At 49.2% G+C, this 23,891-nt stretch overlaps 2 protein-coding genes and 1 long non-coding RNA gene across 3 annotated transcripts in view; 1 reads left to right on the top strand and 2 right to left on the bottom strand.

Annotated features, from left to right (window-relative positions):
* Window positions 1-730: 730 nt before the first annotated feature.
* LOC116626135 lies at window positions 731-5,847 on the top strand. Its single transcript, XR_004298177.1, has 3 exons — window positions 731-1,387; window positions 2,636-2,709; window positions 4,509-5,847. It is a non-coding gene; the product is annotated as an uncharacterized LOC116626135 (long non-coding RNA).
* A 115-nt stretch (window positions 5,848-5,962) lies between these two features.
* Window positions 5,963-19,266, bottom strand: MYOZ3 (myozenin 3). Its single transcript, XM_032395348.1, has 7 exons — window positions 19,211-19,266; window positions 17,663-17,724; window positions 11,679-11,833; window positions 10,701-10,769; window positions 10,464-10,599; window positions 9,879-10,041; window positions 5,963-6,968 (listed from the first exon to the last, which is right to left on the bottom strand). The coding sequence occupies exons 2-7, from the start codon at window positions 17,721-17,723 to the stop codon at window positions 6,800-6,802; spliced, it is 753 nt and encodes a 250-aa protein (XP_032251239.1). The 5' UTR covers window position 17,724; window positions 19,211-19,266; the 3' UTR covers window positions 5,963-6,799.
* A 2,024-nt stretch (window positions 19,267-21,290) lies between these two features.
* The window catches only part of SYNPO (synaptopodin), a 37,607-nt gene continuing 35,006 nt past the window's right edge, over window positions 21,291-23,891 (bottom strand). Inside the window, exon 4 of the mRNA XM_032395280.1 lies at window positions 21,291-23,891. This exon is cut by the window's right edge and continues 11 nt beyond it. Coding sequence (XP_032251171.1) covers window positions 23,593-23,891 — 299 coding nt within the window. The 3' untranslated portion in view covers window positions 21,291-23,592.

The raw sequence follows: 23,891 nt of genomic DNA, 5'->3' as shown, positions 1-23,891 counted from the left end.
CTTCCCCTATGTTCATCTGTTTTGTTTCTTAAATTCCACATATGAGTGAAATCATATGGTATTTGTCTTTCTATGCTACACTGATTTTTAAATGTCAAAGCAACCTTGCATTTCTGGGATAAGCCTAACTTAGTCATAATTTATTTCTTTTTAAAATTTTTTTATTTTATTTTTTCCACTCTTACTGAGATATAATTGGCACATAGCATTGGATTAGCTTAAGGTGTACAATGTGATTTGATACTTGTATGTATAGCAAAATAATTACGAAATAACTAGTTCACATCCATCACCTCACATAGTTACATTTTTCTCTTGTGATGAGAACTTTTAAGATCTATTCTCTTAAAAACTTTCGAATATGTCATACAGTTTTGTTGACTATAATCACCATACTGTACATTATATCCCTAGAACTTATTTATCTAACAGCAGGAAATTTGTGCCTTTTGACCACCTTCACCATTTGAAGCCCTATCACCCAACACAGTCGTAATGTATTTTATATATGTATTTATATATCATATATCTTTATATTTATGAATTACATATATATCACTTGGTTTTTTGTGTTTATGAGAAGTATTGATCTTGAATTTTCTGTAACATCTTTGTCAGGTTTCTTCTGGCTTTATCAAATATCTTTGGAAATGTTACCTCTTCCTGTATATTCTGAAAGAATTTGTGTAACATTGCTATTATTTTTTTCTTAAATATTTGATACAATTCACTGGTGAAGCCATCTGGGCCTGGAGTTTTCTTTGTGGGGATTGTTTTTTCTTTAGTTTTAAAACTTTATTTTGGAATAACTTGAGATTTACAAAAAAGTTGCACAGATGTACAGAGAGTTGTTACTGTTCACCCAGCTTTTCCTAATGTTAACATCTAACATAGCCATGGTATTTTTGTCAAAACTAAGAAATTAACATTCATATAATACTATTAATTAAACAAAGTCTTTATTTGAATTTCGCCATTTTTCCCCCTCTGATATCCCTTTCTGTTCCAGAACCCAACACAGTCTACCACATTACCAACGAGTACTGGTAAGCTATTTTGTAGACTGTCTCTCGACTTGAATTTGTCTGATGTTTTCTCATGATTAGCCTGGGCTTATGGATTTGGGGAAAATATCTCAAGGGGCAGTGCCCTTCTTATCATGTTATGTCAGGGATCTGAATATCATTGATGATGTTAACCTTGATCCCTTGATGTCTTCCAGGTTTCTCCTTCATAAATTTACTGTTTTTCCCTTCCTATGTTCTATTTTTTGGAAGCAAGTCAGTAAGGCCAATCTACAATCAATAGGATGGGAATTACATTTCATCTCCTGAAGAGGAAGTTTCTACATACATTATTTGGAAGTCTTTTGTGAGGAAGAAGGAAGGTTTGTCTTTTCTCCCCCATTTATTTGTTTGTTCAATGATTTATTTACATCACTGTGAATTCATGGATATTTACTTTATTCTTTGAGTTGTAATCTTTTATTCTGTAGATTGTCTTTTCACTGTCTTGATCTTACACTGTTGGTGGGAATGCAAGCTAGTACAGCCACTCTGGTAAACAGTGTGGAGGTTCCTCAAGATGTTAAAAATAGAGCTACCCTATGACCCAGGAATTGCACTACTAGGTATTTACCCCAAAGATACAGACGTAGTGAAAAGAAGGGGCGCATGCACCCCAATGTTCATAGCAGCAATGTCCGCAATAGCCAAACTGTGGAAGGAGCTGAGATGCCCTTCAACAGATGAATGGGTAAAGAAGATGTGGTTCATATATACAATGGAATATTACTCAGCCATCAGAAAGGATGAATACCCAACTTTTACATCAACATGGACGGGACTGGAGGGGATTATGCTAAGTGAAATAAGTCAAGCAGAGAAAGACAATTATATGGTTTCACTCATATGTGGAACATAAGGAATAGCGTGGAGGATCACAGGGGAAGGAGGGAAAGCTGAGGGGAAGAAATCAGAGAGGGAGACAAACCATGAGAGACTCTGGACTCCGGGAACCAAACTGAGGGTTACAGAAAGGAGGGAGGTGGGGGGATGGGGTAACCGGGTGATGGGTATTAAGGAGGGCACGTGTTGTGATGAGCACTTGGTGTTATACGCAACTAATGAATTGTTGAACACTATATCAAAAACTAATGATGTACTATATGTTGACTAATTGAACATAATAAAAAAAAGGATCCTTTGATGCATAAAAGTTTTTTTTTAATTTTTTTATTGTTATGTTAATCACCATACATTACATCATTAGTTTTAGATGTAGTGTTCCATGATTCATTGTTTGTGATGCATAAAAGTTTTAAATTTTGTGTGTTCATTTTATGAAGTGTTTCATAGTAGTTGAAAATAATGAGTATTCTCTAATTTGGTGGTGCAAGATTCCACATTTTCCTTTTATTGTATAAATTTCCTATATCCTTACTCTGATGACTGATCAGTAATTCAAAGAACTGTATTAAATCTTCCACAATGACTATGGGCTTATCATTATGTAAGGATCCTCTTTATCACAATAATGCTTTTTGCCAGGAAGTCTCCTTGTCTGATGTTAATATAACTAGATCACATTTCTTCCGGACAACATCTAACTGCTTTATCCTTTTCCATTTCTTTAGTTTGCCTCCATGTCATATTTTTAGGAGTGCTATTTGTGAAAGGCATAGAGCTGGAATTACTTTTTACCCAAACTGTGAGTATCTTTAAATTGGTGAGTTGTATACATTTACATTTATTATGATAACTGATATATTTAAATGTATTTATACTTTAATTCATGTCCCTTTAATTGCTTCTTTTTCATCCTTCCTGCTGTCTATTGAATTGATTGATCTCTGTGCTCACCATTGCTTCTTAGATTCTATACTTTTTTTCTGGATCCTTCCTAAAGCATGTTCTTTTGTTCTTTCAGGGGTTAGTGGGAAATTCTCATACTACTTATTTGTCTGAAAATGAGTTTATTTTGCTCTCACTTCTTGAAGATATTTTTGTGTTATTGCTGTCATTGTAAATGTCCTTCTTTTGTAGATAATCTAGCTTTTTCATCTGGGTAATTTGTAGGTAATTTAAGCTTTCTTGAAATTTCTCTGTGACTTTGGAGTTCTGCAATTTCAATACAGTGGGTTTTTTTTTTTTTTTTAAGATTTTATTTGAGAGAGAGAGAAAGAGAACGTGAGTGCTCCACAAGTGGGGGAGGGGCGGGGGGGAGAGGGAGGCGCAGACTCCCTGCTGAGCAGGGAGCCCTCAGGGCTTGAACCCAAGACCCTGAGATTATGATCTGAGCTGAAGGCTGATGCTCAACCGCTCAACCAGCTGAGCCACCAAGGCGCCCCTCAATACAGTGGTTCTTAAGTGTAGATTTAATATCCCTTCTCATGACAGGGTGAGGATGGTGTGAATTTATGTCTTTTATCAAATCTGGAGAAAACCCAGTCATTTTAAAGCATTTTCTGGAATTCCTATCAGTACTGTCAGACACTTCCATTTTATTCTCCATGTCTTTTTTTCTCTCATACTCTCTGTCTTTTCACCTCTCTGTGAAACATTATGGGCACTTCTAGTTCACTAATTCTTTCATCAGGTACGTCTGATCTATTACTGATTTGTCCATTCACTTTTTGAAAGAAGGGATTGTTTTGGTAAAATATAACACATGCACAGAACAAGTGCATAAAATACGGATGTACAACTAAATTTAATATTCTAGAATGAACACTCATGTAACCGTCACCCGAATCCAGCAATGGAAATTGTCCAGCTTTCCCCAGAAGCCTTTTATCCTTCACAATCACCAACCTTTCCTTCCTCCCAAAGTTAACCCCATCCCGACTTTCATATGAACACTTCCTTGCAACAGCACACATACATGTTTGTATCCGCCTTCCTTTGCTTGCCGATTTGTGTCTGCGCCCACGCCCAAGGAACCCAGCTCCTCTCCACTCATCCCTGCCATAGCTCATGTCCACTTTCCCAGTGTTCTGGCTGGTCTCAGTCCTTTTCATTTCCATATCACCGGATGATTTCATTTAGGTAAGGAACAGAACAGGCAAAAGCATAGAATTTTCTATGAACAGGCAAAGAATAGGATTTTATATGAAGGGCTCACTAAACCCACAAATTACATGAAAAGTTAATCGCCTGCTTTTTCAGGATCCAAATTTTACTTATTGTTGAATAAAGATGCAAAATACAAAATAGTACATACGGTATGATCCCATTAAACAAAGACATATTTTTGCCCCTATGCACCTTTCCACACTACATATTTATCTAGTCAAATAATTCTAGAATTCTAGAAGGTCCAAACTGTTACTCATGGTTACCTCCAATATGTGGGGATGAGGCAGAATGCAGGAGGCTGGGAAAGTCTATGAGCATGGGAGATATTATGAGCATGGGAGATGGGCCAGTCTTTCCACATTTTACTTACTTATTTATTTATTTAGATAATAAGCATTCCTTTTTTTTTTTTTTTTTTTTTAACAACATCAGTGAAAGTCACATCATCAGAAGAAAGAATGCGGATTCGCTTTCGGGTGCAGCAGGCCCTCCTCTCCTGTAGCTGGGGGCAGCCATCACCATCCGGAACACAGCAGAGCCAAGCCAAGGTAGTCCAGATCCTCTCTTCTATGTGTCAGACACTTTCACGGTTGGTTTTCAGCTCATGCAGACATGGTTTTCAATAGCAGCCCCCCAATTCAAAACAACACATCAATGGCAGGCAAGTCTAATAGGCTGCTGGCCCCTCAGGATGGTGTGGCGTGCAGTGAAAGTCCAGAACAAAAGGAAAATGTAACCACTATCCCACACACCCTGGGAACTAGCTGGATTTCTCACCTTCTCATGTCCTCAAGAGAGGGAGTCAGGGAGGAGGCAGAGGGAGGTAATTCCATGTCCATGTCCACAGGGAGCCCTACAGTAATCAGAGGCTCTCCTTCCGGCTTAAGCTTTCCTGACCCCAATGACATCTTGCAGCCAGCTTCTCAAGAACAAGAACGTCTCTTCCAGTCAAGAGCAGTAGCTGCATGAAATCTAATAATGACTGAGGGCTTCTTAAGTATGTGTCCATCACTGTGCTCACAACAGCCCTATCCAGCAGCTTCTGGCCTTGTCCTCATCTTACAGGTGTAGAGACAGAAAAATGACTTGCTCAAGTTCACACAGCCAGCAGTAGCTGTTAGAGCCCAACCCATCCATTCTGACTTCCCAACCTGCACTTTTCACCCCTAAGCCCGAAGGCAGGACACCATGCTTAGATGGTTCCAGAGTGAGTGGGCATTGGTCTGGCCACCCAGTGCAGTGAAAAGGGACAGCCAGTGGAATTAGACATTCTCATTTTGGCTCTGTCCCTGGATAAGCCACTTCCTTTCAACCTGGATATCCACATCTGTAAAATGGGACAATACCTTTCCCTTAGGGTTGAACTGAAAATAAGAAATAGGATATGTGGAGAATCTACTAGCAGCCCAAGCACCGAGGCACCCAATAAAAAGCAGCCACCACCATCATCATTTTCATTGTCCTCCTCATCACCAGTTGAACTAAGAGGCATTCCTTTCTCTCCTTTTCCTAGTGAGAGGGATATAGCCTTGAATAGCCCTGGTGGAGACTAGGACGAGATTTACCCTGAGGCTTGCACAGGATGGTGAGTGGAAGGAGAAAAGAAAGAAGGGGGCCTTACAGGTACTCCACATTGTACCTGACCTGTAAGGTGCACAGAGGGGTGCCCCTTCATTCCATCCCCATGGCCATCTCCCTAGTCTAGACCTTGTTCCCTGCAGGATTCCTGGCTTCTGGCCTTAGTCCTTGCCACTCTGTGCCCCACATAGCAAGACCCATCACTCCTCAGCTTAAAAACTGCCCCCATCTCCTGAGTAAAGTCCCCCCAGTGCTGTCCCTCACTGACCCCTCTAGCACAGCCCCCTCCTTTTTCCAGAACACACCTCTTCTGTGCACAATTCCACACTTCGCACATGCTGGTCCACTTGGCAGGAATGCCCTCCCCATCACTCCCTCTGCCCTTGATGGCTCTCAGGCCTCCTCTGGGGTCCCACCCAAAGTCTCTGAGAAGCTTCATGGAATCCCGCCCCAGCCCCAGGGTTAGGGACCCCCTCTTCTGCCTCAAGCCCCCTTTCTTCCTCTGTTGTCAGTCAGTGTGCTGTAGGGAAAAGGAACATGATTTCCTGCTTTACAAATCTGTCTTCCCTACTGTCCTTTGTTCCTCTAGGCCAGGGCCTGGGCGTATTCGCCACACACTCTCCCTGGGCTGGCAGGGTGTCTAGCACACAGTAGCTACTTAGCAAATGTTTAGAGCTGCATCTCAGTAAAAGGAAAAACTTTCTAATTATCAGAGTTATCCATAGGTAAATGGGCTGCTAGTGAGCTCCCTGTCAGGGGAGTGTAAGCTAGAGTCCACAGCAGGGAGGAGTGGAGGCATGGACGTGAATTCACTGGTAGCTTGGATGTCTAAAGACGCAAACCATGAACAAGTTTCACTGGAATCACCTCGGAGTGTTGGTTACTAATAGAAATTCCCCAACTCAGGAGATTTGAATGCTGCAAGTCTGGGGCAGGCCAGAAATTTGTATGCAAAACATCATCCCCAGGAAATTTTGAAACACACCCCATTTGGGGACTACTGAACTTTGTGGGCCTTTGAGGCCATTTGCAATAAGGTTTTGTGTGTGAAGACCCTTCATAAACTGTGAAGTGCCGTCCAGAAGTCTTGACTCCAAGATGTTACCCGAACACCAAGACAGGGGAACTGAATATTCAGGCTGGGGCTACAGCTCCTCGGACTCAGGGAGGTTGCGGACCCAGCCCTGGGCCACTCTATTGAAGCTGGGTCTGAGACGAAGGAGTTCCAAGCCACTGATGAGCTCCGGGACAGAGGGGGTGCCTGCCCTGGGAATGGTCTCTCCCACCAGGGGTCCTCCAAAGGGCACCGGGGTCCTGGGGAGAGAAGAGCAGCAGGAGAGGTGGGCTGTGTGGGAGACCACTGGATGGCAGAGCACTGACATGCGGGTCACCATGTAGAGCCCCCTCCCTGCCTCCCTCTGGGCCTCAGTGTCACCACCTGGACAGCAAGGCTTTGTGTTATCTTTAACAGGTTTCTCCAGCTCTGCCCATCCCCCGATCTGCCTCTAGTGGGGATGGCTTGGTGCTTGGGAATAGGAATGAAATTTTCAAAGCTAGAATTGGCTTGTCCTAGGCAAAACTCTAGGTTCCCCTTAAGTAAGCTCCAGAAGGCAGTGGAGCTGGAATGGGGTTTTTCCTTCCTCTGCTCATCTCTCCTCAGAACAATATACCTGCAGGCCAGAGAGGGAAGAGGGGTTAGAAAGAGCACCAAGAATCAGGAAATGCAAATGATAACAGAGACATGCCACTTCTCACCTGTAAAACTGGTGAAAAGAAATAATTTGATAATGGGGCAAAGTTGGTGAGATGGTGGGGCAAATTTTCACTCAGATACCGCTGGTTGGAGGGTAAATTATGCTGCTACCTTGGACAACTTGCAGGATCTTTTTAATTTAAAAATGTGCAAACTCTGTGAACCAGCAATTGCACCCGTAAGCATAGGGCTTAGGGGAGCACGTGCATGCACACACAAAGACACGAGTATGAGCAGTGAGTGGTGACAAACCAGAAACAGCCCAGATGTCCATTAGCAGAGACCCAGACAAGACAGATGTACTGTATTCGCATGGTGGAAGACCATACAGCCACTTAAAGGGAATGAAAAGATCTGTGTACAATAAGTAGTATAGATTTCAAAACCTCCAAAAGGCAAGCAAGTTACAGAATGAGATACAAAGTATCAAAACGCACACATACACCCCAAACAATGCCATCCACTATAGGACTGGAGTTGCTGGGAGAAAATGATCTGAAAACATACACACCAACCTGACCAGTGTTACCTTTGAGAATTTGGGAAGGGAACTGGGATTGGAGGATGCTGAACAAAGGGCTCTCTCTTTATTTGTAGTTGCCTCTGTGTGTGTGTGTGTGTGTGTGTGTGTGTCTGTGTGTGTGTGTAAGAGAATATAAGTATGTTATTTTTAAACTATTTTTTCATCTTAAGAAAACTTAAAAAGCACCGCTCATGTAGTGTTTTCCTCGAAGCCTGGGAGCAGTGGGAATGAGGGAGTGCTTGCCTCTGGGGTAGAAAGGCAGGCCTCGGGCCAGGGCCTGGGCTCCAGCCAGGAGAACGGGTCTGCCTAGACCACCCCGGCTGTGGCGGCAACAGCCAGGCCCTGCGGGAATAGGCTGGGCAGTTTCCAAGCTGCACAGGCCTCACGATCCAGCCCTTGACTGGAAGCCCAGAGCCCTGGATCCTTAGCACAGCTTGGCCACTAACACTGCGGCTCACCCCCGCTTCGGCATCAGTTGGCTCTTGGGTCTCAACGGGGGCCTGGCCTTAGGGCCCCCTAAGGCCCTCCTCCTGTTGGTAGGAATGTGCTTCGTCCTGTCCTAGCTGTAGCGTGAGATGGATGGGGCCAGCCTGGAAGCCGGCGCTCAGGACTGAATGTCTACCGAGGGTCTGAACTAGCTGGGCGGGTAAGGGCTGAGGGCCCCAGGAGCAGAGAGAACACGGTCTGGCCTGGCGGAAACCCCAGAATGCCTGCCAATGGCTCGTGGCTCCCGTGGTGCCTGTTGGGCACAGTTCTTCCCGTTGGGGCCCTCCCTGGCTATCAGCTGTGTGAGGGAGGTCACCTCTCTTCTGAGCAGTCTCTTCTCAGGGCTGATCGCCCCCGGCTGTCAGACAGTCTCGCATGTGGTCTGAGCAGGTGCCAGAAGAGCTGGACCGTGGCCTCCTCCTGTGGACCCTCGTCTTTCTCACTTAATGCCGCCCAGGCCAGAGGAGCATTTTTCAGAAATCGCATCAGCCTGAGGAAGCCAACTGCAGTTGAAAGGCATCCCCTAGCCCAAGGCCTCCCTCCAGTGCCAGGCTCCTGTCTTGACACCTGTGATTTGTCTTTGGGCCCCTGGGGCAGAACACTAAATTTATCCCTTTCCAGTTCTCTCTATTAGCTTTTCCAACCATTATTTCAGCCTGCAACTAATACTAGTACCAATACTAATACTAATAGCTACTGTTTATTGAGAGCTTATTACTCACTAGAAACTTTGCCTACGGCTTCTCATGCCATCCTCACAACAGTCTTACAAAGTAGATACTGTAATAGTCTCATTTTACAGATGGGGAAATAGAGGCTCAGAGAGGTTAAGTCACTTGCCCAAGGTCACACAGCGAAGCAAGGAGTCTGCATGTAAGCCCACATTGAGGCCCCATGCTCTAAATAGTACAAGCCACTCCTCTGCGGCTCTCAACATCTGGCGTCCAACGTTTCACTGCCACTCCCCACTTTGATACACCTCAAAGCCATCTCTAGGCCTCTTCCAGACCTTTGAGGAAAGTGAGGAAAAGGCTGAGCTGATCTAGGACTAGTGAGATTGGGGCCCCACCCAGGGAGGAACGTGCGTCAAAGGGATGGCACACAACGGAGGAAACAAGAAACCGGGCTCTGGAGTCAGACAAATGCAGACTTGGATCCCACACCCGCCGCTTCCTTGCTTTGTGACTTTGGGTAGGTTGTTGATGTTCCTGAGTGGGTCCCTTCACTCGCAGAATAGGAAAAACTGTAGCACCTCCCTGCCCTGTTGTGTGGAGAAACCAAGATGTGTGGCACATTCACCCATTCATTCCCTGTGCATTTCTTGAGCACCTACTATGTGCCGAGGCAAGAGTGTGAAAGTGCTCAGATAGAGCTTGGCCTGTGAAGGGCTCAGGAACTGGCGCACGGGCACCTGCACACCCTAGCCATCTCTCCCCAAGCTGCCCCCCGCCCCCGGCCTTACTTGTTGAAATTTCGATACTGGGCCACACTGGGGGTGTGACTTCTGCCATCCCTCTGGTAGTCCCGGTAGCTGATGAACTCCTGCCAAGGACAGCGGTAGCCCTTGGGGATGGCTGTGTGGTTGAACTTCTCTGGCGGGACACCCTTCAGTGGCTCGGCATAGCCTGGAGATGGAGCAGGGCTCATGGGGGGCAGGCAGATGGGGGAGCAGCTCGGTTCTTTTCTCCCTCAGCTCCCACTCCTGCCCACCCCACAGATATGGTTGGGGGAGGGAAGCCTGGAGCTGGGATGGGGGGTGTGGGGGGAATATAACGCCAGAGTTGTTCCAGCAAAGGGGACTGATCCTTCCCCATCCCTGGAAGCAAGGAGGACTGGAGCAGGGGAATCGTGAGTTGGGGCGCAGACTCTGGCTCAGTGTGTGACCTTGGGTGCATTGCTGCACCTCTCTGGGCTTGTGTTAGGTCTGTGGAGGGGGATGGGGGACGTAGACTAGACACTCTCTGGGCTCTGGTTCCCGCCCCACAGTGGAGCACGGCCTGGGCTCTGGTCCCCCAGCCCTGGTCCCAGGACCCGGGGAGGCACTCACCTGGTGCCAGGGCACTGGGGCTGCGGGCACGCACTGCGGGGAAGGCTGCAGAATGGGCTTCCTTGGGGCCCTGGGATGAGGCTGGGAAGATGTGGAGCTCAGAGCGGCAGTTCTGCCCCTCAGGGCCATTGGCAACCTGGGCACAGGGGCAGGTGCTCAGAGGCCATGGACTGCCACACAGAGCTGCCTGGCCCCTTCCCCCAGCTTCCCCTCTTGCGGGGGCTCCTGCATACTCACCGTCCCCAGCTCCGCTGTTCCTGTCACCTTCGATCCTGTTACCTTCCCCTTGGCACTTCCATCCACGATCTGTGGGGGCAAATAGACCACAGGGAGGCTCAGTGCAGCAAGGGGCCAGGGTTCTCCTTCCACCAAAAAAGGGGGTGTATAATCTTAGTGCCCACATCCCAGGGATATTGGGGGGATGAATTAATAGCATAGGGTGCTAATCCCAGTTCCTGGAACAGAGAAATGCTCTCTGTATGTTAGTTGCTATTCTAATATTGACCTTGGGCAGATAACCATCCTGAGTCTCAGTTTCCTCATCTATAAAATGGGAGTAGTGTTGATAATTTCTAGCTTATAGGGCTCTATGGGCATTAAATGAGATGATACACATGAAGTGCTTGGCTAGCAAAGGTAGGTGTTTTGTTGTCTTTACTATTCTGCATTCTGCCACATCATCCCCTCTCAGTCACCCCCTTTTTAGTCCAGACATTGAGTGGAGGAGTGGAATGACCCCGAGTTCATTCCAAGTAACTGAAACTGCCTGCTCACTTTTTGAAGCCTGAGGATAAGCCATTCTTGTCTCTACCAGCAGACTGTTTTCTGGCCTTTTCGTTCTTCTAGGGGCAAGAAGAGAGAGTTTTGTGTTTTCTCACTTAGGTCAAGTTCAATGTCTAATCTAAATCCTGCTCACTGCAAAGTCAGCCCAGAGCACTTTTTGTAGGAGCCAGAATCCCTTCACCTACAGCTCGCCGTGCCCATTCCACTTTATGTTTTGTATCTGGGGAGAGATGCCTAAAGAGATACCACTTTTCTAGGATCACAGAGCAAGTCAGGGGCTCAATCTGATGGGAACATCACAGCCTTTCCAGCTGGAGCTGGAGGGACTCCCCAGGGCCAGACGTCCTCATCTGGCTCACTGTTTGGCTTTAGGCTAACCACTGGCCCTCTCTGGGCCTCAATTCCCCTATAAGCACAATGGGACTAACTCACCACTCGTGGGCTGGCTGCAAACTCAAAGGTGAATCTCTGCACCCGGCGCTGTCTCTTCTGGAAGAGGAGGGATCCTCTGTTGTTTCGCAGCGAGAGCTCCTCCATCATCAAGTCCTGGGGCACGCTCAGCTTCTTGCCCAGGTCCAGCAAAGGGACTGCCCAGAGAGGCCAGAGTGAGCTCTTACCGCTAAACCCTCGGGGCCCTCGGGGCTGCCAGCTCTAAGGGTGCCCGCCTCCGAGCACTCTCCAGGGTGTAGGAGAATGCCGCTTTCTCCCCACAGCTGCTGACACTGGGTGTCACCATTCTGTGGGATCTTTGTCTACCTGGTGGGCAGAAATGACACCTAATTTGCATGTGTTTGTCACTCAGTGAAATTGAACTCCATTTCAGATGTTCTTTGGCCATTTGTATTTATTCCATGAATTTCCTCTGCAGTTCTTTGCCCATAGCGGTAGGAGTCGTGAGAAATGGTCAGATTCTAGATTAATCTTCTAACAGTGAGCCATGGGTGTGAGCTCTGCCACGGGAGGAGGGGAGGTTTTTGGCCTGAGCCACTCTGTCCTCATCCTGGGAGCAGCCACTCACTGAGATAGGAAGGGCAGGAGGAGGTTGAGATGGGAAAGATCAGGAGCTCAGTGTTAGACATGTGTTCTTTCCATTTTAAAATAGCCTTTTCTTATAAAAATAGCATATATATATATATATATGCACTGAAGGAATTTAGAAAATACAGATATAAGGGGAAAAGAGAAAAATACCATTTGTATCTCCCAGAGGTTGCTACTTTTAACACCTTAGTGTATATCCGTTCATATCCTTTTCAAAGACTATATATTCATGTATGAGGGGCGCCTGGGTGGCTCAGTCAGTTAAGTGTCTGACTCCTGATTTCAGCTCAGGTCATGATCTCAGCGTCCTGGGGTTGAGCCCCACCTGGGATCCACGCACACCTGGGAGTCTGCTGGAGGATTCTCCCTCTCCCCCTCCCCCTGCTCATGTGCTCGCTCGCTCTCTCTCTTCTAAAATAAAATAAATCTTATAAGAAAAAGACTATATATTCATGTAAGAGTTTCCAGCCAAAACAAAGTCATAGTTAATACATGCTTTGTAACTTGCTTTTTATCAGTTAAAGATCTCCACCTGTGCAAGTGGACACATTTTTGTTTTGTTTTGTTTTATTCAATGCCTAATCCATATTCAAATTCCCCTAATTGCCTGCAGAACTGGGCATACAAGGTTTGAAGAGCCTTGCAGATGTCCAAGTAGAGAAGCTGAGAAGGAGAGAGCCAGATATGGGAGCCTAGTGCTCATGGGAGAAACTGACCTGAGGTGAAAGTTGGGGCATCGTGAGCTGACAAATGGTATTTGTTGTTGTTTGATGAAGACATTTCTTTCTTTTTTCAGAGTTAGGACTCATCGTGATAGCCACATAGAGGGTTTCCAGGGCTGATGGCTGTCCTTAATAGTTTGGAGCCTATCCATATCCTTTGTGTTCCCCCACTGGCAAAACACCCACTTTGACACACTTCCCAACAAGGAGAGGTTTTGGGAGGAAAGGGGTGACGGAGGGGTGAGGACACCAGTAGGAAAAGGATAAGTATGGACAGCATGGCCAGAGTTGTCCACCTCTAAAATTGGATACACGGAGGTTCATGTTCCAGCTCTATAAATGGTGTTTAGAGTCGGGAGGCTGGGTAAGATCACCAGGGGTGTGAGGGGGAAAGAGATCCGAAGGCTGAGCCCCGGACTGGCTGCTGGCATCCAGACCGAGGAGGTGAGGAACCAGCCACGGAGCCTGGGAAGGGGCACCCCGTGAGGCAGGAGGAAAGCCAAAGCGTGGTGCCCTGGAAACCAAGGGATAACAGCGTTTCGGGGAAGATGGAGTGCTCACGGAGCCGAAAACTGACCATCCTCTTTAGTGTCGGGGCATTGTTATTGGTCATCTTCATAAAAGTAGTTTCTATGGAGTGTTTGGGTGTGAAAACTGTATTGGAAAGTGTTAAGAGAAAATGGACAGAGGAGCATTTTAACCACACCTTGAGGAAGCAGTGAACCAAATTGAGAATGTGAGATATTTTATAGGGCAGCTGGCCTGGGTTCTTCAAAGGAGGGAATGACCTGGAAAAAAAAAATGATAGGGCAGGGCAGGAGTGGGGCTTATAGATTCAGGGAGATTGAAGAGCCGTGGCCACCAGATAAACAGTGGTCCTTCTTGGAGCCTCATTAACACAAACTAGAAAATTGGAGAAAGTTGACTGTGGGACTGGTCATTAGGTGGTATTAAATCAAAGTTGCTAATTTTGTTCAGTGTGCTACCGTCTTTGTGGCGTGTAAGGAAATGTCTTCTTTGTTGTTTTTGGTGCATCCTGAAGTATGGAGGGGATGAAATGACACACTCTTTGGGTTTTGCTTTGGACTCCAGGAACAAAAGGAGGGCCATGAGGATTTGCACTCCCTATTTTTGTGTGTTTGGAAGTGAGCTTCATAAAATGTTAGAGAGAGAGAGGAGGTGAGAAAGTATAGACAATAGCTTTGAGGAGTTGTGCTCCATAGGACCGAGGCAGCAGGAGAAACAGGAGGTGTTTGTTTTTAAAAGGGAGAAATAAAAGCATGTTTTTTAGCTGACGGGAAATTTTAACAATACAGTAGAGAGGGAAGACTGCCTGGAAGAATGTCCTTGAGCAGGACAGAGGGGAGGGGAGGGGAGGGTGTGGACCGGAAGAGGTCATCCTCCACACACAGATGCGAGCACAGGGCCAGGTATGGAGGAGGGAGCTGGCAGAGGTGCTCTTTTGGTTCCTTCACTCTCCTCAGTGCAATAGGAAGCAAGGTCATCAGCTGAGAAGGAGGACAGGGGAGGAGGCATCGGGAGTTTGGGGCCAGAGTTTGCCATCATCGTCTAAGCGAGTCCTATGGGACAGGGAGATGGACGGGGCTGCCAGGCAGCATCAGCGGACCACGCAGGTGCTGTGATTCATTCCACTCAATGGAATCCAAACAGGCTTTTAAAAAAGGAGGCTGATGGTTTTTTAATTCTTTCAGCAAATATAGAGAGAAGACCTCCTACATGTTAGGAATAGAAAGAGATCCATTATAGGTTAAGAGGGGAAAAAAGTAAGTTTCAGAAGAATCTGTATTCTAAGATCCCACTCATTTATTTAAAAAAGTAAGTACTATATGTTTATGCATGCATTGAAAAATCTGCACGGAGGCATGCCGAATATCAGTAGTGACTATAGGACGTAGGAAGCGGAGGGCTGGAAATTGCACTGTTCTTTTTTAACAAGAAAAGGTACTGCATACTAAAAGCATGAAAGACCATCTATATCTAAATACATAATAAAAAGTCCCCTGGATCATATTATCAAATACTACCAGATGGGACGCCTGAGTGGCTCAGTCGGTTAAGCATCTGCCTTCGGCTCGGGTCATGATCCCAGGGTCCTGGGATTGAGTCCCACATCGGGCTCCTTGCTCAGCAAGGAGCCTGCTTCTCCCTCTGCCTGCCTCTGTCTCTCTCTCTCTGATAAATAAATAAATAGTTCTATTTCTAGGCATTCTTTCTTAGGGAGAAAAGTTGAATAAACATGCCTGAAGACAGACATACAAGGATGTTGATTACACTGAGGTTTCAGATTGTGAAAACCGGGCATCCGTGTTTTGGGGGCGCTGCCCAGATGCCCTTCATCAGTGGCTCAGGGTCACAACTGCCCCTCTTCTGCAGAGGGTTGCCCTGCTGAGCAGAAGCGTTCATGGCCTCCTCGCTGAAGACATGTGAATTTTGTGGAGCCATTCGTGCTCTGGAGCTCCCACGGGATCAGACTGAACCTGGGCTAACAGCTGAGCCCACATCCTTGCTTAGCAATTTCCCCTGCCCTATCCTGCTTCCGTCATTTCCCTCTTCCTGAGGGCGTGACCTCAATCAGTCACTTGTGTGAGAATCCTCAGCTCTGCTCCTAACGGTCCAACCTGAGATGAACCTTCCTGACCACCAATATGGTGTGTGTGTGTATCAATATACTTAATATATTACATGCTGGGGGAGCAGGGGGAGGGGGCGGAGAGATACATCATACCAGGATGGAAAGAAGTCTGTGGTAGGCTGCTAAATGAAAAAAAAAAGCAAGCTGAAGAACACAGCGTAGAGTACTTAGCCCACATATATATGGGTTTTTATAAATATGTTTATATATGAACGGAAGATGACTTTTCACAAATATGTTAACAGTGGTTATCTCCAGATGGTCCCATTATGAGGAACTTTCACTTTCAAAGTCATTCATGTCTGTTTTGTCTGAATATCTTATAAAAGGGATGTATTATTTGTACAACTGTGTAGTAAAGGAGTAGCTCTGGAGACAAAGAGATCTGGAGTCCAATCTCAGCTCTACCAACAATTAGCTATGTGATCACCTAGCTCCTCTGAACCTCGGCTTTCTCGTCAGCAAAACAGGGGCAACAATATCTAACTTAGAGAGTTGTTGTGAGGGTTATATAACATAAAGCACAGAAGCTCTTAGCACAGGATCTGACACCAATTAAGTACATAATAATGGTGTTTGTATTATTATTACAGTGGCTGTCTTTTCATGGTAAGACCATGAGAGTTTTTTTCTTTCTACTTTTCTTTAGCTTCAAAACTGTCTTGAGTTAATATCCTAGCAACAGCCAACAATTTATGTATTTCCAGTCTGGCATAAATGATATGTGCCCACATTTGGGGGACTGTAATTAATTAATTACTTAGCCAAGGGAAAAGAGAATGCATTGCCTGGTTCTTCTAGTTAGAGCATCAATACCTCACAAAGTTGTTGTATGTTAGCACCCAAAATCATGAAATTAAAAAAAAAAAAGAAACTTGACACCCACAAAAGGCGGCAAGAACACACAAAATAGGTTAGGACCACTCCCATATAAAGTCATACAAGAGGATAAAATACTTAGAAGCTGCATGGGGCAAAACCTCAGTGGTGTCCTTACGGGACGGTTTGTCAGAGCTCGGGTCATGGTCCATGTGCTCCAGAATCCCCCGGGCACTTGTCTCAAAGGCACATGTCCGGCCCCCTCTCCAGGTGCACTGAATCAGGATCCTGAGGGTGGAAGCTGGGAATCTGCATTTTTAGCCAACAGCACCTCTCACTATCATTTGCACTATAGGATGAGAGCCCTGACCTAGTTGAATTTGTTTTTAAAATACTTGAAATCCCCATTTCAAGCCTGGGTGGCTCAGTCAGTTAAGCGTCTGCCTTCAGCTCAGGTCATAATCTCGAGGTCCTGGGATCGAGCCCCGCATCGGGCTCCACACTCAGTGGGGAGTCTGCTTCTCCCTCTCCCTCTGTGTGCACACTTGTTCTATCACCCTCTCAAATAAATAAATAACATCTTTTTTAAAAATAAAATACTTGCAATGCTCTGAAGTAGGCCAAATTAACAGACTCCAAAATTATGCCGAGAGTTCTGGAGGAGGTCTTATATGGTGATAAACATGTATTTTAGCTGATTTCTTCATTGGGTGAGCCTACTTTTAAGTGAAATGGTCTGAGTCACACTGGGGAGTCTGCTCTGGCCAGCCTGTCCCCACTCCCCCCTGACAATTGTCTCCTGCCACGGGGGCTCTGGGAGACCCACAGTGACAGGAAGCAAGGGCAAGTGTGGGGGGAGCTTGGGGCCACAGTTAGGGCTGGAACTGGGACCAGAGCCCTCAGTATTCAATCTGGGGCTGAGGTAAGGACTTAGTTAGGCCCAGGGCCCAGTGTAAGGCATTCCTCTCAGCCTCTGGGTGTGTGGGCATCAGGGCAAGGCCCCTCGCAATCCTTTGGGAAGTGACCCAACCCAAGTGGCAGATTCCACAATGCTCCCTCAGGGCTGGCCTGGAACTCACACCTGTTTGCCCAGGCCTCAGGCCAACAGGCCCGAGTGGCTACACTTTGGGACCAGGAAAGGATGGGGTCTGAGGACCGCACAAGGGCTGAGTCCACCTTACCTGGTCCAGTGAGGTCCCCCATGGCAGCCATCACTGGCCCCTTCTGCTCCTTAGGGATCATCCTGTGGAAGAGAGATGCCTGCAAATAGCCAGCCGCTAGCCAGCCGCCCTTCATCCCTCCCCAGATGTCCTCCCAGTCCCTGGTCCACCCAGCCTCAGCCCTGAACTGCCTTGGCCCACCCCAGTCTCAAGGAAGGGCTCTGAGCTGGACAGGGCTTTGGGGTCTCTTTGTACAGAGGAGGAGACTGAGGTCCAGGGAAGGCAAAGGAGGTGCTAGAAGCCACACAAATCTGCTTCCCATGTTGCCAGGGAGGCACTCTTTCTTCAGGGGGCAATCTCTGGGACACGAGGGGTAAGAGGGGTGGGGGTCTCAGACGACTGTCATCTGCTCACGCAGATGAACTCTAATCAGAGGCTGAAGGAGGTTTAAGTCAGGGAGAGGGGGATATAGATGGGTTGTTAGTCTGGGGCTACACTGGGTTCTACAAGGCTGATCCTGTCCTTCTGTCCCCAGTACTTGGCTCTGAGGCTTGAGGGCACAGGCTGGTCCAAGGAAGCCGAGAGACCCATCACCCCCTTCCCTATGCCCCATTCCTCAGCTGACTTGCAGGGTGCTCTCCTTCACCCTTCTCTACCTCCCCTTTTATCCCCCCTCCCCATTTGCACCTCATGGCACTTTCCAGCGATCTTGGAAGAGATTTACAAACAAAATGAGGTCCAGAGCCCCAGAGAATCCCTGTAGGTTCCAAATCCAGATTCCCTAACTTGCCCCCAGGAGAGAAGGCAGAGCTCTTGAGTCTCCTTACAGACTACCCCTGTGTTTTGCTTCCAGGTTTTCCTACACTCCTTCCTTTAGAAAAAAAGTCCACCTCCATCTATACCCCACACCCACACATGGCCCTGCGTCAGTGGGCACTGAGTTGGGCAACCTGGAGTCTAATCCATGTCCTTGACTTCCTCTGTAACTGTGAGCAAGTAGCTCTCCTGCTTTGTGCCTCAATTCCTCTTATGTGTCTCTGTTACATAAGGAGGTTGGGCCAGATCATGGGATCCACAGATGGGCTTCAGGGCATCCACAATCCCCCACCCGGCAAACCGTATCAGATCTGAGCATGTCTGCTCGCATTTGGGATGAGGGCCATGAGTTGACGCAGAATGCTCCAACTGTGACCACTCAGGAGTCCACAATGCATGGGTCTGTTTCTTGATAAACACTCCCCTTACAGACATTTACAGACATTGGGAAGGGCTCTCATCTTACAGACAGGGGCCCTGCTTCCCTCTGCAGCCTAAAGACCTTGAAATCCTATGCAGAGCCATTACCTCTGCCCACCTTGAATCCCAGCCACCCCTCCCCATTTAACCGAGAGTGACCTAGAGCTTAGAATCCCTCCCATCCCAAACCAGGCACCTGGCTTCCTTTAGGCCCCATGCTCCCCAGACCCTTGGCAGGGCCCTTCCTCTGCTTGGGGGCTGGGGCTCTGGCTGCTGGCTCATCTCCTCTGCCCACACCCCATAGCTCCTCAAGCTCCCCTAGGATCCTGGTACCTGAGTGGCAGGACCACAGTGTGCAGGAGGGAATGTCAGACCCTCAAAATTAACACCTCTGTCGGGAAGCTGAGAGCTGGGTAGTCGTGTAGGTGCTAGTGGTCCTTGGTCCAGTCTGAACGGGTGCGTCCTTGCAGCCAGCTCTGGCCTCAGCTGACAAGAATCAAGAATCTTTCCTGCTTTGTCGTGGCTCACAGCCTTATTTCGGGCTGCAACAGGATCCAGGGACAGATGCTAAAAGCACCAGGCCCCAGGGAAGACAGGTGCCCCGGCAGCAGGCCCTTGCAGACAGAAGGGCTTTCTCGTGCGCGCGCACACACACACACACACACACACACACACACACACACACGAGTCACCTGGAAATGCCGAGTCAGTTGCCAGTCACTTGAGCTTGCTGATTGTATCCTTAGTGCCTAGAATGGGGCCTGATAGGAATTCAATAGATATTTGTTGAATGAATGAATGGATGGATGCATGAATCAGTGAATTTTCCCCTGATATCCTTGCTTGACTTATTCATTTCTTCTTTCCTCTTTTCTTTCCTGCCTTTCTTCCTTCTGCTCCCTCTCTCCCTCCCTCCCTCCACCTTCTCACACCGTCTGAGTCTCTATGGACAGAAGATAAATAAGGCAGGGCTCTGTCCTCAAGGAGCTCAGCCAGGCCCAAGTCAGACCCGTAAATAAGCCTTTGCGATGCATGATGGGAAATACTCTGGGCGTACCCAGGGGAGGGTGCCACCAGCTCTGCCTGGGGGTGGGGTGGGGGATGGGGAAGGCGCTTCCCAGAGGAGACATTTGATCTGGGCCTGGAAGGCTAGTAGGAGTGCACTGGGCAGAGAGGCATAGGCCTTGCGGGCAGAGGCCACGTTGGGTTTAACAATGCCAGGGGTCCGCAAGCAGAGCCAGAACTTGCCCGCAGAGCTGAGAGATGGGGCCGGACAGGTGGGCCAGATCACAGCAGGCTCTCCCAGAGGGAAGTATGCTTTAGAAAGGACTGTTGAAGCGTTTAAAGCGGTGGAATGGAGGGGTCACGTTGTCATTTTTCAAATATATCTCTGGGCTGCCAGGTGAAAAATGAGTTGGAGGGGGCCAGACTGGAGGCAGGAAGATTTGCCTGTGGTCAGGTGAGAGATGGAGAGCCTGCACAGGGGCAGGGATAGAGGCCATGGAGAGCATGGAGAGGAGGAGGACCCGAGCAGCAGTAGCGGGGGAATCACCAGGTCCTGCTCTGAGATTAGATGTGGGGAGTTCGGGAAAGGCCACTGTGGCTTGAGTGACTGAGGAAGGTAAAGGGGGAACAGCTTGGGGCGGGCGCGGCTACTCAGCTCAGTTCGGAATGAACTTGATTTGCGGTGTCAGGGATGGGAATCACCAGTAGGCAGGGGGACGTTGTGCTCAGGAGGGGTTCTGGCTGGAGATAAAGACCGGGTCACTTGCAGGGAAGGGTGGGCTGGCAAGGACGCATTGGGTCCAGGGCGGGCAGCACCTGTGCCCGTGTGCCGGGACAGAACGTCCAAGGGCGGGTTTCTGACATGCCCTTAGGAAGGAGCCGGGGCTCTGAGGACTCCAGGAGCTCCACGTTCTGCCCCTTAGGTTCCTGCCCCCAGCCTCTGCTGGGCCTGAGCTTTTAGAGAGGAAGGTGAGGGGTGTTCCCAAGGCAGGCTTGGCCTCACCTGGGAGTGGGGCCACAGTCCCCTTCTCTGGACAAAGGACACCACCACCAGGTGAGGAGCACTCCTGATAGCCTGGGTCCCGAGCTCACTAGGGTTACCTGGACTCAGATGGGACCTCTTATAGGGGCTTGTCCTGCTGCATGGAGCCCCAACCTGCCATGAGGAACCCGCCCCACAGCCCTGGGCCCTGACCCAGCTGGGCCCTACCTGCCCCAGTGATAGTGGCCTGTGGTGAGGACCGGGGCAATACAACCTCGCCCAGCTCACTCTGCACAGATAGGGAAGCTGAGGCGGGCTAAGCAGGGAGCTTACTCAGGGTCACCCAGCTGGTAGAAGACAGGATCAGGACCTCAACCCTGGGACCTCATCTATGGCCTGGAGTTGTTCCGTGGTTCCCCGTCTCTCCAGGGTTGCTACGCCCCAAGCTCCCATCCCACCTGTGTCAAACATTCTCGTCCCCGCAGAATCCCTCGGACTGTTCCATGGGGAGAAGGGAGGGGCTTTAGACGAAGCTGAAAATGACACAGGAGGCAGAAGTACGCAGGAAGCATTTATTGAGGGCCAGAGATGAATTCTGCAGGAGGCAAGAGGCAGAACACAGGCAGTGTCTAGTGGGCTAGAGGGGAGGATGGGGGGAGAAGACAGTGACAGGAACAGCCAGGCAGAACGGCAGCTTTCCAGGGCTGCCTTCTGCTGGCTCTTTGGGGAAATGCAAGCAGAAGTGGATTTTCTATGCCACTGCATCAACCAGTGGCCTGAGAGCGTCTCTTCTGTGAAAGGGGCCCTTAGCCCCAGTCTCCCGTGCTACAAAGGAACCCTGAAGCAGATGGGGACTTCATCATCGACCATCATCGACCAAGCAGGAATACTCCCTTATCTTCCCTCCGTCAGGGCCCGTGTTCCCAATCCTTAGGCCCTAGGCACCCTCTGGGATCACTCCTTAATTCCAAAGACCCCCATCTGACTCTCTCCCACCCCGACCCCAGCTTTCCCTAGCCTTCTGTGGGAGTTTCAGGTCTAACATCACCTGATGTTACCCACCTGGGTGGGTAAGTCTACCCCTAACCCCAAATCACACTCAGTCCCTCACCGTTAGCAACATCCTGGTATCCTTTCTCTTAATCTTTTATCCTACATCTCTTTGATCCTCAGTCAAGTCCAGTGCCCCATCCCCACCCTCCTCTGTGCTTAGTATCCTGAAGCTGGTATTCTGAACCTCTAGAGGGCACCCCCAGCCAACTTTGGAAGCTATAGAATTTAGCCGCATTCTTCCCGTGTCCCTCCTTGGGATTGGAATGAGAACCACCCAGGTCTAAGGGACAGGCCAGAGTCTGCAGCCAGGCTCCTCAAGGTCACTGGGCACCAGGCACTAGCTAGGCCAGAGTGTAACAGGAAAGAGATGGGGCAGAACAGTGCCCACTCATCTGGGCATGATATGGATACTGGGGCCTAAAACTGAGGCATGGGGTATTTCCCAAGGAGCCAGAAACACAGGCGGACTAGTCTAACCCCTCCCTCACCCACCCATGCTCATCTGCCCCCAAATTCTGCCCAATCAATCCTCCACCACCAACTGCCTCCCTTCCTAACCCCATGCAATGCATTTCAGGACTGGAAGAGCCCTCAGAGGTCATCTGAGCCAATCCACTTCCTACTAGAATCTCCTCTATGCATCCTGGCTACTGCTTGAATACCTCCCATAACAAGGAACTCTTGCCTCCCCTTTTCCAAGTGGCCAACCTCAAACTCAGGGCCATTAGGTAAAGTCACAGGCGAGCAGATAGCTCCATATCAACTCTTCTCTCCCCAGCTCAGCGTTGAGCCTGGAACCTGCCATGAAAGGGCCGAGAAGAGAGAGATGGGTTGGAGGCACCTACAGCATTCCTGGAGGCCCAAGTCCTGGGGCCGGGGCCATAAGTCATCACCTTCCAGCTTTCCCCTCTGGCGGCAGATAAGCGGCCCTGACAGTCTAAGCCGGAGCGGGAAAAGCGTGAGAGGGACCTGGGAGGAGGAATCTTTCCACCTCTTGTCTCCCGAGGGGCCAGCGGGGCACCTTGAGCTGGCCTGGGAGACCTCTCTAAAGGTCACCATGGTAAAAATAGAGCTTGTCTGGGAAGGGGTGGCAAGCAGCTGCTCCTGCCTGGGACTTGGTGCCAGGGAGGCGGACGGTCAAGCCAGGGCCCAGGCAGGGGACTGAGGCCTAGGATCTTGTGAACACACCCCTCATTTGCCAGACTCCAGAGAGCAGAGCCAGGAAGGGAGGGAGGACTGTGGAACCCTGAACCAGAGCGAGTCTAGGGGTCCATACACACAATACCCTGACTCTTTCAGGGCAGGTGTGTGTGGGTGCGTGTGTGCGTGTGTGTATTGATGGGGAGGGGAGGGGAAATTTAGACCTGTGAAGATGGCCTTGGTCCAAGTCTCATTAAACGGATGGGAAGGCTGAGGGTCGGACAGAGGAAGGGGCTTGCCCAGGGCCACACAATGACTGAATGATAGAATAAGGGCTAGAACCCAAGCTTGGATCACTACCCCAGCCCCAAGCCCAGAGCATGCCTCCCCTTACCCCTTGTCCAAAGCGGCCAGACCTCACCGCCCCCCCCCCCAACCCCTCCACCCCCGGACGTGGTGCTGGGATCTACCAAGCCCCACAACTCTTCTGGCTCAGCCCTCCCGGGGTGGGGACGGAGCGGGAGCGGGCGAGGCTTTAGGTGGTGCAGGAGGCCTCGGCGGGGAGGCTGCCACGCTTGAGCCTCAGGCTGCCGTTCCACCCGCGGGGACAGATGTTGTAGCCGAGGATGCCGGGCGACTTAGCCCCGGAGTCCTCGGAGTCGAGGGACACGTCGGAGTCCGTGGGCGACCGGCGGTAGGCGAAGGGCCTGGGCGTCGCGGGCAGCGGGCTCCGGGGGCTGGCGCAGGGCGAGGGGCCGGCGGGCAGCGGGCTCCGCGGGATCGGGGCGAACGTGGCCCCGGGGGCGGCGGCGGCGGCGGCGGCGGCGGCGGGGC

The sequence above is a fragment of the Phoca vitulina genome, unplaced genomic scaffold (genome assembly GCF_004348235.1).
Source record: "Phoca vitulina isolate PV1807 unplaced genomic scaffold, GSC_HSeal_1.0 scaffold83, whole genome shotgun sequence".
NCBI lineage: Eukaryota > Metazoa > Chordata > Mammalia > Carnivora > Phocidae > Phoca > Phoca vitulina.
The sequence above is the reverse complement of the archived record's forward strand: the minus strand, read 5'-3'. Positions and strand labels throughout refer to the sequence as shown.

What these genes read in the sequence shown, in the direction of transcription:
- MYOZ3 (XM_032395348.1), bottom strand. Translation starts at nt 17,723, where the DNA reads ATGATCCCTAAGGAGCAGAAGGGGCCAGTGATGGCTGCCATGGGGGAC. An exon ending in GAACAGCGGAGCTGGGGACG is followed by an intron (nt 10,600 to 10,700) that starts GTGAGTATGCAG and finishes CCCTGTGCCCAG; the next exon opens with GTTGCCAATGGCCCTGAGGG. An exon ending in CAGTATCGAAATTTCAACAA is followed by an intron (nt 6,969 to 9,878) that starts GTAAGGCCGGGG and finishes TTCTCTCCCCAG; the next exon opens with GACCCCGGTGCCCTTTGGAG.